We start from the raw sequence: 13,641 nt of genomic DNA on the forward strand, positions 1-13,641 counted from the left end.
CAGCAGACGCGGCGCGAATTTCATCGCATTTCGATTTTTATGCAATTGTTGTTATGCAGGATTAAAACTCAAATCCAACTCAAGTGTAATGCACTGTTAGTAGGGTTTACGTGCAAACCGTAAATAAATGTGCAAGCAAGTTTTAAAACTTACTTGATACGAGGGCAAAGTCACACTGCCTACTCTGTTTAAAATAATAACCAAGCGTTCTAGTTATAAGCCGTCGAACGACCGGTGGCTTACGAAATGTAAATATCCTAACGATCATGCCACACCATGTATACCTTTTCAATTTAACTATAAGCAAAACAGAAGCCGGAGGCACAGCGTCACTCATGGTTACCCTTAGGCGCTCACAGTTGCGCGCGGTACCGAGAGCTAGCGCGCTCTCGGATACTCACAGTAGCGCGCGGACAAATATCGTACGCTCTCGCACGCGCCCTAATGTTCTCAGCAAATAGTCGAATGTATGTACTAAAAATAAGTTCGAAATAGAGACAGGCCAAGAAATACTATGGGCCTAAATAAGATAGCTAGATAAACGGTAGTCTGAGAGTATTTCGCTCTGAGTTACCCGTAGGTTAATATTTAAGCAAAATTGTAACTCAATAGAATTTATCACTCCCATCACTTCCATCATATCCATCATCACCTACTTCTTATGGAGTGTTTCCGTGTACGTACAGTGCACGTACAGGACTTCGTATGTTTAATTTCTTAATGATCACAAGTCCTGGTAGAATTTCAGCTCTACACGGTGGTGACAGCGGTTTTTTTTTGGTTTCTAGAAAAGGAAACGGACTACGCGAGGTAATATAAAGTCAAAAGAAGCTTAAGTATAAGTAGTGTATCCTAACGTACCACCTGAGCAGTAACTTGATGTAATTTCTTGATCGGGTTGGTTTGCATGGGACATTTTTTGGTAACGTTATTTGCGCGTGTTTTTTAGCCTGGACTTTGGAGCATTATTTAAGTAAAGCAGTTCACTAATATTATCTATATTCTATTTCAAGTTGTGAATAAATATGTCATGTTTCATACAGTATTGAGTTTGAGGCATTAGGTTTTAGAAATCTCAAGTAATTTAACATACAAACATTTCCCGTTTTGGCTCAATCTCACCCCCGTGGCTTAATCTCACCCCGGCAAACGGTATCGTACTGTTTAAACGTTCCCGGTATCGCTCGTGATTAAATTGTTCGAAATTAAGAGTCATTTCTTTTATTTCGCTATTTCTTAAGCACTAACATTACGTCAAATTTCATATTTTATACTTCAATTACAACATCAATATTTTAGAACCCAAAGAGTAATATACCTGTATTGGATTTAAGCATTCGTGTAAATCTATTTTTACAAATAATAAGTTTGAATGAGAAAGGCTGAGTCTGACCGCTAGGTGGGTTTATTTAGGTTGTTTTTTTTCTAGATGAACAGTTTAGCTTAGAAAGAAAATTCTGACAATAACCTTTTCATGTCTAGTATTATTCACATTTTTTGCTTCCGAGCGTTCATGCGTCACATAACAACATTCAGAGAAAATTGGTTAACGGATGACTATCAGGAAATTGTGTGATTTTTTTTAATATTGAGAATATTGAACTTACGACCTTGCACCAAAAAATTGATTCTAAAAACCAAAAGTGATTTTTAAAAACCGTCATCACAGATTTTCATAAACTTAGGTTGTTCAGATAGATAACACTGGTAAATACAGATTTTGTCCTAGAGCTCTAACTGGAAAAAATAAAAAAATATAGATTTATAACCATTCCCATAAATTTGGGATCCCTAGATATTTATTTATTTATTTATTTACCACGTCTTCAGGCTAAGCTGTACAAACTGACTTATCCCTAACTAATTTAAATACCTAACACTTATTCAAAAAAATCCTTGCAGAGATCTTAATGAGTTAAAGTAGAAGCAACGAGCTCGGCTAGCAATTATTCGGCGGTCTTTTCGCATTTACTAGGTACACCCTAATTCACAGGAATAGTGAAAAAGTTATGGACCATCGCACGGTGACGTCACGCATTTGAGATTGACAGATACTGATAACTTTGTTTACATTTAGGCAATGCAGTTCAATCTTCCGAAGTAGTAGATCGTTTCAATTGTGACCAAAAAGCCCTTTAAATGTTGTGCGTGATGTTACAGTACACTAAGAACAATTATAAGTTGAGCAGCATTTCCACTACGCATACGAACGCTCCACCAGCAAAAAGCACAAAGCCCAAAAACATAAATAAAGTTACCTCTAACTCTCAGAAAAGTGAGGATAAAGAGATTCGGTGAGATGGTCTATAATCATTTCAACGCAAATATTTTGAGATTTAGGGATATTTTTTCGCTTTTGTCAACCAGTGTAATTTGATTTCTCAAAATTTTCTGAGCACTCCTAAGGAAAAAAAAAAGACTAACGAAAAAAATTTCGTGCCTATCACTGTTTCATGTTAAATATTTCATAGACATTTTTTACTTTTTTACGGCAACGATTACAGGGACCCAATTTCAATACAGGGATCCAATTTCAAAACCGAAAACATCGAGAGCGTCACGAAAATTGTCCAATTTCAAACGTTTCAAACTTAGTCAGTTTCCAATCGATTTCTGTCATTTTTGCAGTAATCGATTGGAAAATCATTTAAGCACCCGTCCAAATGCAGAAATATGCAATCTGATTGTTCGAACTATTGTACTATTGAAAATTGTTGAACATTGTTGAAACACAAATGTCGACTTTTGATTGGTCGCTTGCTGCCTTCCCCTGAAAAGAACAACAGAATGAAGTACCTAGTTAGCCGGGAATGCACTCTTTGGGCTATATAAGAGACTGTTTCTCCTCGAGCAAATCAGTATTATCATTATCATTCGCTCTCAGACTGTTGAGTAGTACGGTTCAATTTCTGGAACGCTCGGTTAGTTAAAAATGGTATTTAGTTTTGTGCGACAGTTTGTCGCTTGCATCGCTCTGTGATGACGAAGAAGAAATGGAAAGCAGGCTCGAGCCCTACGAAGCAAAATCCCGCTGCTGAAGGAGGCAGTAAAAAGAAAAAAAACAAGGTGGAAGCAGTTGCACTTCTAAAAGTGTGGCTGACTGCGACACGATGACAAACGTTTGCGACGTTGGAGATTTCGGCCGGCCAACTGGTGTTTCGGATGCTGCCAGCCCCAATGCGGTGAAAAAAAAAGCTTCCCCCGCTGGTTGTGAAGAATGTCCCACTCAAAAAGCTTATTAGCGACTTTGCATCGCTGGGCGTCGCAGCTGAATATGAGCTGTGCGGCATTGGTACGAAGGTTATGCTCCACACGAAGGTGGATTTTGAGAAGGCTACGAAGATTATGAAAAATTCTAAAACTGAGTTCTTCACCCACGACATTCCTGAGGAAAAAAAATTCAAGGTTGCCATCAGAGGCTTGCCAGGTTCCGACCCCAAGCTGAACGGAGCCGAAATCAATGATCGGTACAAATTGGCCCTAATTGCTGTCTATCGGATCAAACGCAGGAATGAAAACGAAAGGAAATACCCGGACTGCCTCTTTCGGATTCATTTCCCGAAAGGGACAGTAACACTGAGCGCATTGCGAGCCATCCGCTCTTAATTCTCCATCATCATCCGTTGGAAGCCCTATAGTGGTGGCCGTCGAGACGTTACGCAGTGTCAGAGGTGCCTTAACTTCAGTCACGGTACCCGTAACTGCAACATCAAACCGCGTTGCAACATTTGCGCCAAAGATAACTCTACGTCGGATTGCCCTGTGGACGGTGCCGGTGCAATAAAGTTTAGGTGTGCTAACTGTTGTGGCGATCACCAGAGCACTGATCGACAGTGCCCGAAAAGGGAAAGCTTCAAACATATCCGCAAACAGGCGTCGTCAAACAACCAGTTGGGCAGGAAGAAAAACAAACCACCAGTCTTCAGGGCAGAAGATTTCCCTCCTCTGCGTCCCTCCCAGCGAGAAGGGCAACCAAGTACGCGTGTGCAACTTGACCTTCCACTCCCATCATCCGGCGGGATAGCCGGTCAACGGTCGCCTCCCCCCCCCCTGGCTACTGGCATCCGCCTACAACAACATCACTGAGCGCTGAGTCCGAGAAGTACTCTGCGGATGAGCGGCTGGAAATTTTTAGCAGCATGATCAATGCCTTTCGTGCGTGTCGCAATAAGCCCGAGCAAATCCATGTGCTCGGTGAATTTATTATTCAGTATTGATCCTAAGCCCATCTCCACCGTCACTTGGAACGCTTGCTCTGTTAGAGCAAAAAACATCGAGCTTGATGACTCCGCAAGTACAACATCGACGTGGGTCTACTCACAGAGACCCACCTGAAATCCGTTTTTTTTTGGCTGCCGGATCACAACATCATCCGTCTCGATCGCACCAACTCCAGGGGGGCCCCAAACCGGTTCCTCCTCTCGGGGTCGGAGAGAGGCTTCTATTTGGGCCGGTCAAGAGAGCGAATGCGGTAGGTGATCACATTGCCTCAACGCATTTGCTTGGCTCGACCATGGCTAGTCCAAAGGAAGACCAGGTTGAGCAGTGCGTCCGGAACCTTGATAACTCCCCTTGCGCAGTTCCCCAAGAACATAAAACCACAGCAGAACAGGTTTGTTCAGCGCTGATGAGTACTAAGAACATGAAGGCTCCTGGGTTTAATGGGGTCTTCAATATGGTCTTAAAAAAGCTCAGCAATAGGGTTCACCTGTTGTTGAGCTCTATCTTCAACAGATGCTTGGAATTGCACTACTATCCAAGCATTTGGTAGATAGCCAAGATCATACAGATCCGCAAACCCGGGAAAGATCCGACGTTAGCATCAAGCTGCCGTCCGATCAGCCTACTCTCATCGCTGGGCAAACTGTTTGAAAAACTGATCCTCAACCGCATGATGGAAGTGGCTGAGGAAAACAATATCTTTCTCCACAGCCATGGCATTGTTGGACGTCGAAAAGGCGTTTGATGTCTGGCATGACGGACTGGTATACAAGCTCTGTTCCTTCAACTTTCCACCATATTTGACGAAAATCATTCGTAGCTATCTTCGGCAGAGGTCGTTCAGGGTATCGCTGAATGGTTGTTTATCAAACACTTTTTCCATTCCAGCAGGGGTCCCGCAGGGCAGTCTGCTGGGCCCTTTGCTGTACAACATTTACACCTTCGACATTCCTTCCCTAGGAGATGGCTGCGTGCTCTTTCTGTTCGCAGATGACACTGCAATTGCCGTCAAGGGAAGAATGCCTCGTGAGATTACCAGCAAACTTCAGCGATGCCTAGACGCCTTTGTCGAATATGCTAACACCTGGAAAATCAAGATCAACGCTCCCAAAAACCAAACAATAATGTTCCTTCATCGACTATCCCCCAAACTGAAGCCCCCTCCATCATGCGTTGTGGTCATGAACGGTACAGGGGTTGGGTGGTCTTCCCAAGTAACCTATCTTGGACTGCTATTTGACGAGAAGCTTCTTTTCCGATCACAAATGGATAGGATACTGATTAAATATTCCGCTTTGGTTTGGTCACTATACCCGCTTATTTGTCGCAGATCCCGCCTCTCAAGAACAAACAAATTGGCAGGTTGCTTTTACTTATGCTGAGCAACCTTAAGCTGAACAGCTAAAGCCCTTGGTCTCCCCGGGACCGCCGTTAGGCATTACTTCAGGGAGAGGGCCAGTCGTGCTTTTTGCACTTACCTCTATGGGTAGCAGAGCAGCCTATACAGGCCAGTTAGTTAACCGTTAACTAACTGATGACCGTATCCCAGAATTCCCTATTCTTGCACATCCTACGCACGATGTTCTCTGGCGTGGTGTCCGTCCCACTTATTGCCAGCATTTCGTACCTTATCCGCTCGAAACGCGGACATGTGAAGAACACATGCTCTGCGTTTTCTTCCGCACCCGTACTTACGGGGCACATAGGGGACTCGGCGTACCCGAACCTATGCTGTTACTGCCTAAAGCAGCCATGGCCTGACAGGATCAGTGTCAGATGGAAGGTTACTTCCCCATGGCGCCTATTAATCCAGCATGCTAACTCTGGAATGAGTCGGTGTGTCCATCTACCTTCGTAGTGTTGGACCACTCCCGCTGCCACCTGGCCATTGAAGATGACCGTATGGTGTTGCGTATACCCCTTGTGTCGCGTTGGTTGAAGCACTCTACATCCTCTTTGACGATGATGCTGATGGGCATCATGCCAGCCAAGACGCAAACCGCCTCGTACGACACTGTTCGGTATGCGCACGTGACCCTTAGGCACATTAGCCTGTACGTACTCCCGAGTTTGCCGCGATGGCACTAGGTACTTGGACCACACTGGTCCTCCATACCTGAGTATGGACGTAGTCACGCTAGCAAGGACTTTGCGCCTGCTGCTACGGACCGCCGAGCTGTTTGCCATCATGCGGGTTAGCGCCGCCACAGCCATGGAAGCTTTCTTGCAGGTATAATCGACATGGCTCCCGAACGTGAGCTTGTCGTCGATCATAACCCCTATAATCTTCAGGGAGTGTTTTGAGACGATAGTGCATGCACCAGAACTGACCGATGCCTCCTGCTCCGACTTTCTGTTATTTACAACAATAACTTCAGTCTTATGGTGCGCTAGCTCCAGTTTCCTGGAGTGCATCCAGTCTTCCACTACGCGTATGGATAGCGCGGCCTTTAACTCTACCTCTCTGATTGACTCGCCATAGACCTCAAGAGTTATGTCGTCGGCGAAGCCCACGATCACCACCCCTGGAGGGAGTGTTAGTTTTAACACGGCGTCATACATGGCATTCCACAGTACCGGACTCAGGATGGAACCTTGCGGTACACCTGCGGTAACTGGGACGCTTTTCTGACCCTCGTTTGTGTTATACACTAGCACTCGATTCTGAAAGTAGTTACCCAGAATCTTGTATAGCGGCGTCGGCACTCTGAGACTCTGTAGCGCTAAGGTTGTGGAGTCCCAGCTGGCACTGTTAAACGCGTTCTTCACGCCGAGCATGACGATCGCGCAGTAACGAATGCCCCTCCTTTTGCATTGGATTGCAACCTCAGTCGTTCTGGTGACGGAGAGAATTGCATCCATCGTGGACCTACCTTTTCGAAAACCGAACTGGTTGCTTGATAGACCGTTCTCACTTGCTGTATATTTCACCAGTCTATTGAGGATTACCCTCTCAAGCACCTTGCCCGCCGTGTCCAGCAGGCAGATTGGTCTGTATGCCGATGGGTCACCTGGTGGTTTTCCAACCTTCGGCAACAGCACCAGCCTCTGGCGCTTCCACACGTCCGGGAAGAGGCAGTCGTCAAGGCATTTCTGCATGACCGCCCTGAACAACCCGGTGGATGGAGTATACTACTGCAGTTGCTATGCTCCGCCAAGTTGGTCTACCGAAACGTTCGCACAGATGGTCGATCAAGCAACCGTGGAACTGACGGGCCTATGGCCTTTGGTGGTTGCAGGTGACTTCAACGCTTGGGCTGTCGAGTAGGGAAGTCGCTGTACAAACCAGAGGGGCCAGGTCTTGTTGGAAGCTTTGGCAAAGCTCAACTTAGGCTTGGCTAACGTTGGTACGAAATGCACCTACAGTGAGAATGGTGCGGAATCGATTATCGATGTGACGTTCTGCAGCCCGAGACTGATCACAAACTGGAGGGTAGACGACAGCTACACGAATAGCGACCACCAATCGGTCCGCTATGAGGTAGGCGTGCGGAAGCAAGCAGCGAGTAGGGCCAATATTTCATCCTTCTACGGCTGGAAAACATTGCATTTCGATGCAGATGTTTTTGGGCAGGCAATTGGATGGAAGCACGAAGGGTGTGAACCACTCCCGGGCGTGGACCATCTAAATTCGATACTGTCATGGGCGTGCGACGCCACGATGCCTAGGTCTCGTCCGCCTAGGGAAGGTAGACCACCGACATACTGGTGGAGCGAAACGATAGCAGGCCTACGCAGTGCATGCCTCCGTGCAAGACGGAGGATGCAACGCGCGCGTTCCGACGAGCAAAGAGCGGAACGCGGTGCCGCATTCAGATCCGCTAAGGCAACGCTTAAGAGCGCAATCAGAGCCAGTAAACGAGCCTGTTTCGAACGACTCTGTGCCAGTGCCAATTCGAACCCGTGGGGTGACGCCTACAGGATCGTTATGACCAAGACTAGAGGTGCGCTAGCCCCGGCTGAACAATCACCAGCGATGCTAGAAAAGATCATTCAGGGCCTCTTCCCAAGCCACGAACCAAGTCCCTGGCCTCCGGCTGACGAGTCACCACCAACCGTGAGTGACGGCAGACGATGCGGTAAGGGTGACAGAAGATGAATTGATCGAGATCGCAAACTCCCTGAAGGTAGGCAAGGCACCGGGACCAGACGGAATCCCGAACTTGGCCATCAAGACGGCCATCAAACTGGCAGTCTACAAACAAATAATAGCCCCCGCAGTCTTTTACGCGGCTCCGGTGTGGGAATCATGTGCACAAACTCACAGGATCAAAATCCAGGTGGCACAAAACAGAATCTTGCGGATGATTTTCGATTGTCCGTTTGATACTATAATCACGGACCTCCACCAGGAGGCGGCAGTTAAGAAAGTAAACACTATAATACAAGACACAGAAATTAAATTTATACAAAAATGCCAAAATTCCTAACACGCCTTAATAAGTGGGCTGTATATAGTAGTTTAAGTGTATATAGTAGAATAAGTTGTATATAGTTGTATATTGTTACTTTTAAAAAATTTAAACAGCCACAAAAGCCAGGTTTGAGAAGCCACCATCATCCATCGTATGTATGTATAGGGTGTGTGCACATAACGTGTGTGAATAGCTATAGCGTGTGTCGCTAGCTATATAAAGTGTGTGGCTAGCGTATTATTATTTATTTATTTATTTTATTAAAGAGACTTTACACTTATTGTGTGCATTCGTGCCTGTCATGTGTGACTAGCGTGTGTGGTTTGCTATATAGCGTGTGTGGCTTGCTATATAGCGTGCGGCAAGCGTGCGAGGCTTTCAATATAGCGTTCGTGGCTTGCTATACAGCGTGCGTGGCTTGCTAAATAGCATGTTTGGCTTGCTATTTGGTTTGCGTGGCTTGCTATATAGCGTGTGTGGCTTGCTGTATAGTGTGTGTGGCTAGCATGCATGGCTTGCTATATTAAAATTTTCATATATAATTGCAAATAAATCACCTCATGTTGAATTTAATTATCACTGTAAATCATTCAAAACTAAATCAAAAATTTGCCATGTTGAAAAAAATTATTCGTTTGTCAATAAATGGCATTGACAAACACAATTAACCTTTTTTGACTTCAGCTAAGCCTTGAAGTTTATTTGAAGAATTTTCGAGCTAGTGAGCCCAAATCACATAATTTTTCGCTCGAGTCTTACTATTTGCGCAATCAGTTGTTAAATTATCTACGCTATCGTAAAATGCAGAAAATCGTTATTTGAATTGTTATACTATAGATGGGGGAATGCACTATTTGCCCTCGTCTATAGCTTCATCGTAGCAACTGCCTAAATTAGCATATCTTAGTGCAACTTGATACAAAAGACAGCCTCAAAACAATTCAATTTCATTCTTGTTTTGAATACGGCAGCAAAAGAAAACGCATAGCTGCACATAGCTTCTGCTGTTGTTCATTGTCGTTACCGGTGCCGGCTATAGAGGTAAACGTAATCTGGAGCAGAACCCCAATTGAGTGTATTCCCAAACCTATTCCAAGAAATGCATTGACATAAGACAGGCTGTCGTATTCTACGTTAACTCTGCGGTCGTGTCTTATAAACAATCCTTCAACTTTCTTGCAGTAGAATCAAAAGGATTTAATTCTATTCTACTAAGGCGTTCAATAAGAAATTTATTTGTTTATTTCGAGTTTTTGTCAAACTTTACTCAGCTCTCCGAGTTTTACATAATTTACTTTGAATTAGGTTTACTGATTCAATATTATTTTTGGAATTTTCAACTTGTTCCATAAAATATGATTGCGTTTTGACGAAGTCAGATTAATCTTATGAAAATATGCTGCGGGCATTCAAAGCTTTGCTTTGTCAGGTACGTGAAACTTGTAAATATTGTATTCAACGATACTTGGCACAAATATACTATAAAAACTAATTTTGAAAATTATCTTGAATGATTTCAAACAAAGTTTGATGAATGAACAAACATAACAAAATTTGAAAAAAAACTTTTAGTGCTCGTGAATTTTCAGATCAGCAACACTTTATGCTGTACCCATCTGGTCAAATTGTTGTTGACTTGAAGTAAAACGCTTCTAAGAATTCAGAATAAATTTTCTAAATGATTTTTCTCTTTTTTGTTCACTTGAGTTAAATATGCTTACTGGTGTCGAAACATTAGAAACATATAGTTATTATCGATTTTCGACAAAAATCTTTGCAATCCCCTACGACGTAATTTTGATTATTATCAATAAGGCTGCCATGTTGAAAAACTAACATCAATAAGTAAGCTTTTCAATATGGTTTTTCTTTACAAGTAGTTTTACGATTCGATATTTAAAAAAAACCTATGAGTACTTAGTACGGTTTAATAAAGTATTGATAAGTTTACTTGAAAGAAAAATGCTTTGCAAATTGTCATATATCAGCTTTAAAATTACATTACTGTTACGAATTATGGTAATATTCGCAAAACATAAAAAATGGTCGCAGTGATCCAAATCTTACAAACAATATGAATATACCAATAGTTAGAGGAATAAAACTTTCTGTATTTTACCATCAAGGCGGTGTAGACGCATTTTACTTCTGTCAGTTCTGGATCGGGACTTAAATCTCCGCAGTATCGAAGAATGCACTCAAAACACTCTAGTGCTAATGGAGCCAAATCTGGTGGAAGTCGGAGTAGTGGTACCTTAAGTGGTTGTCCTTGCCATTTTACTAAATCGGCATGTGGATTTCGTGGATTTGATCGATTGTCGTTTTTCCCTGTTTTGAATTCATCTTCGCTGAAATGGTAAAATGTTTATAAATAAAATTATATTAAAATTAAAATTTTATTTTTACAGTTTAGGTAAAAAAATAGCGAGAAAATAATATTCAAAAACTACTTACTCATTTCTGAAATGCTGCATTGCAAACTGTAGCAGTGAGTACTTCGTAAGTGACGTTTGAGTCGGCGATGATTCCTCATGTTGTATGATGTAATTATTAGGAATGTGGCTATGTTCCGTTGGACTTACTGGGTTTTTGTAGTGCACGTTGGGTCCATAGTTGTTCTGAAGAGTTGGTGATACGGAAACATCATTCTGTTGTGGTAAATTGCCATCAACGAGAATACTTTCAAATTCCACGTGCGATAATCGATTCGCTCTCTCAGCGGGGGAGCTCTGATTAGGGGAAATTGGATTGTTGTTAGATATTTCAAGACGTTCTAGCGGAACATTCAGTGTCGCAGCAGCCGCTCTTACACCGGATGATATTGTAGATCCTTTTGATTGAGTCTGAAATAACGAACAGTAAATACAGTGTCGGGCGATGGAATAAAACATACTAATATATAAGTAATACATTAGATAAAACTGTTTGAATAAAACACGAACTAATTTTCGTAGTTGAGCAATTCTACCAAAAAACGGGCAATCATTTTAATCGACCATTTTTATTTTGATTGATACTTTGCATAGATGGGTCTATAAGAAAAAGATGCCAAACCGTTTATAGCCCGTTCAACTACAGCATATATCATGCGATATCGCCTATCTTGATGTCAAATGTCATACACCAAGTTTCACGTAAAAACTAAGTGGATTCTGATAACAAGATACGCGATATCAGATGATATTCGCTATAATGTGAACAAGGGACTGTATGCTACAGTTTAGATGCTTAAATATTTTTTATCTTTAGAAGTCACTTGGCTCGGGAAAAAATCCCAAAACTTGATGTTCCTGAACCCAGCTAGGTAGAGATTAAACCTCCGCTTTCTTTCAACGATAAGCACATTCTACTATCACTATCACTTAACGGTTTGATTTTTTTCGGTAAGGAATTCAAATTTATGTCAAAGTAATGCATAATACAAAACAAAAATCTGAATTAATCCACCTAGCGGTGATATCAAGCCTTTCTCATTCGAGTTTTATTATTTGTTGAAACAAATTTGCCAAAAAACTTCAAATTTTCGAAAACAAATTTCATCTTGTTAATTCATAGTTTACTTTAAATAATAAAATTGGGTTGCCAACAGCACAATTATACAGAACATTTTGAACTAAACATTTATACACATACAAATATGCACAGATACCCCCACACACACATACAAATTATATTTAAAGAAATATGTTTCGAGTGTATCAGGTGAATTTTTTTTATGATTGTCACTGTGGGTTTTTTAGGTATCGGCCGGGAATAAACTTCACATTTTGTTTTTAAATCCAAAACTGCGGCTTTTATCTTTTGGAATACATCCCAGAATTGGCAAATACGATCCAATAAAGGTATTTCCACTCTTTGCGTTTCAAGATAGCGATGTTGCATATCAAGTAAATAAATTTCATAATGATAAAAATATAATGTATGAAATTTGACATAATATTTTTCAAGTGAGTGTGCTAAAGAGGTAGCAAAATGGAATAAATGATTTCTTATTTTGAATAATTTAATTCCTAGCAACGCCAAGAATGTTCAACCTAAATGAAAATTAAGTTGAGGCCTCATTTTTTGTTCTAAGCAATGGGTTTTGAACAGTTTTTGGGTTACGTTTCTTTCCAAATCTTTTGAACCACATAATAAATTAATATGAAATAAATTTTTTGTTAGAGACAACCCGTTCGTATGACAGCTGTTTTGTTCAAATATGTTATGTAATCTTTAAGACAAGAGACTTCCGTTATTTTTACAATTTGATACATAATTATTAAAGTTAAAGTCTGACTGTAATAGAATAATTTGGAATCTTTGGTGCAAGTAGACCTTTTATCTGACTCTAAGAACGCCAAAACCGATCTACTTGAGTGAGGTTAAAAAGTCTTCGGAGTACATTACTTTTCATAACTTTTGAACCACATGACCAATCATTATGAAATTTATTTGGTAAGGGTTTCGAAGTCAATCCATTCATTTGATTCCAGTTTTGTTCAGATTGGCTGTATAAGTTTCTTTGGTAATGAAGTTTTCACATTTTGTTACATAACGGACAAAGGTACAGTCTGATTACAGTGTAATTAAATTGTGTATTATGGGGTAGCTGGACCTTTCATTTGACACTAATTTTGTGAAAATAGATCAAAGCATCTCTAAGAAAAATGAGTGAGTTTAAGCAGTCTTTGGAATATGTTTCCGTGATTTCACATTTTCATACATAACATTAAAATTCAATAGTGTTTATGGGGCAATTACACATCCGTACAATAATTATTTTGTGTAAATCGGTCCCGAAAAATGAGTGAGTTTTAACAGCCTCCGGAACACATTTCTTTAATTGACTTTTGAGACCAGTTTTATAACAATTGGTTGCGTAGTTTAAGAGATAATGAAGTAAATGAAGAGATAATGAAGATAATATAGGATTTTCTCATTTTGACACACAGTGCCTAAACTAAAACTACGAAGACAATGCAATTCAATAGCATCCTATGAAACCACTAGACCTTTCATTTGC

The 13,641-nt window shown here is 41.5% G+C and overlaps 1 protein-coding gene across 2 annotated transcripts in view; it reads right to left on the reverse strand.

Moving 5' to 3' along the window:
* LOC129723338 (unconventional myosin-XV) overlaps nt 1–13,641 on the reverse strand; it is a 545,387-nt gene that overhangs the window by 126,060 nt on the left and 405,686 nt on the right. For both annotated transcript variants that reach the window (XM_055677518.1, XM_055677517.1), the window contains 2 exons: nt 11,091–11,479; nt 10,756–10,984 (listed from right to left, as the gene is read on the reverse strand). In XM_055677518.1, the coding sequence (XP_055533493.1) occupies nt 10,756–10,984; nt 11,091–11,479 (618 nt within the window). The remainder of the gene's footprint in view (nt 1–10,755; nt 10,985–11,090; nt 11,480–13,641) is intronic.

This window comes from Wyeomyia smithii, chromosome 2 (assembly GCF_029784165.1).
Source record: "Wyeomyia smithii strain HCP4-BCI-WySm-NY-G18 chromosome 2, ASM2978416v1, whole genome shotgun sequence".
NCBI classification, from domain to species: domain Eukaryota; kingdom Metazoa; phylum Arthropoda; class Insecta; order Diptera; family Culicidae; genus Wyeomyia; species Wyeomyia smithii.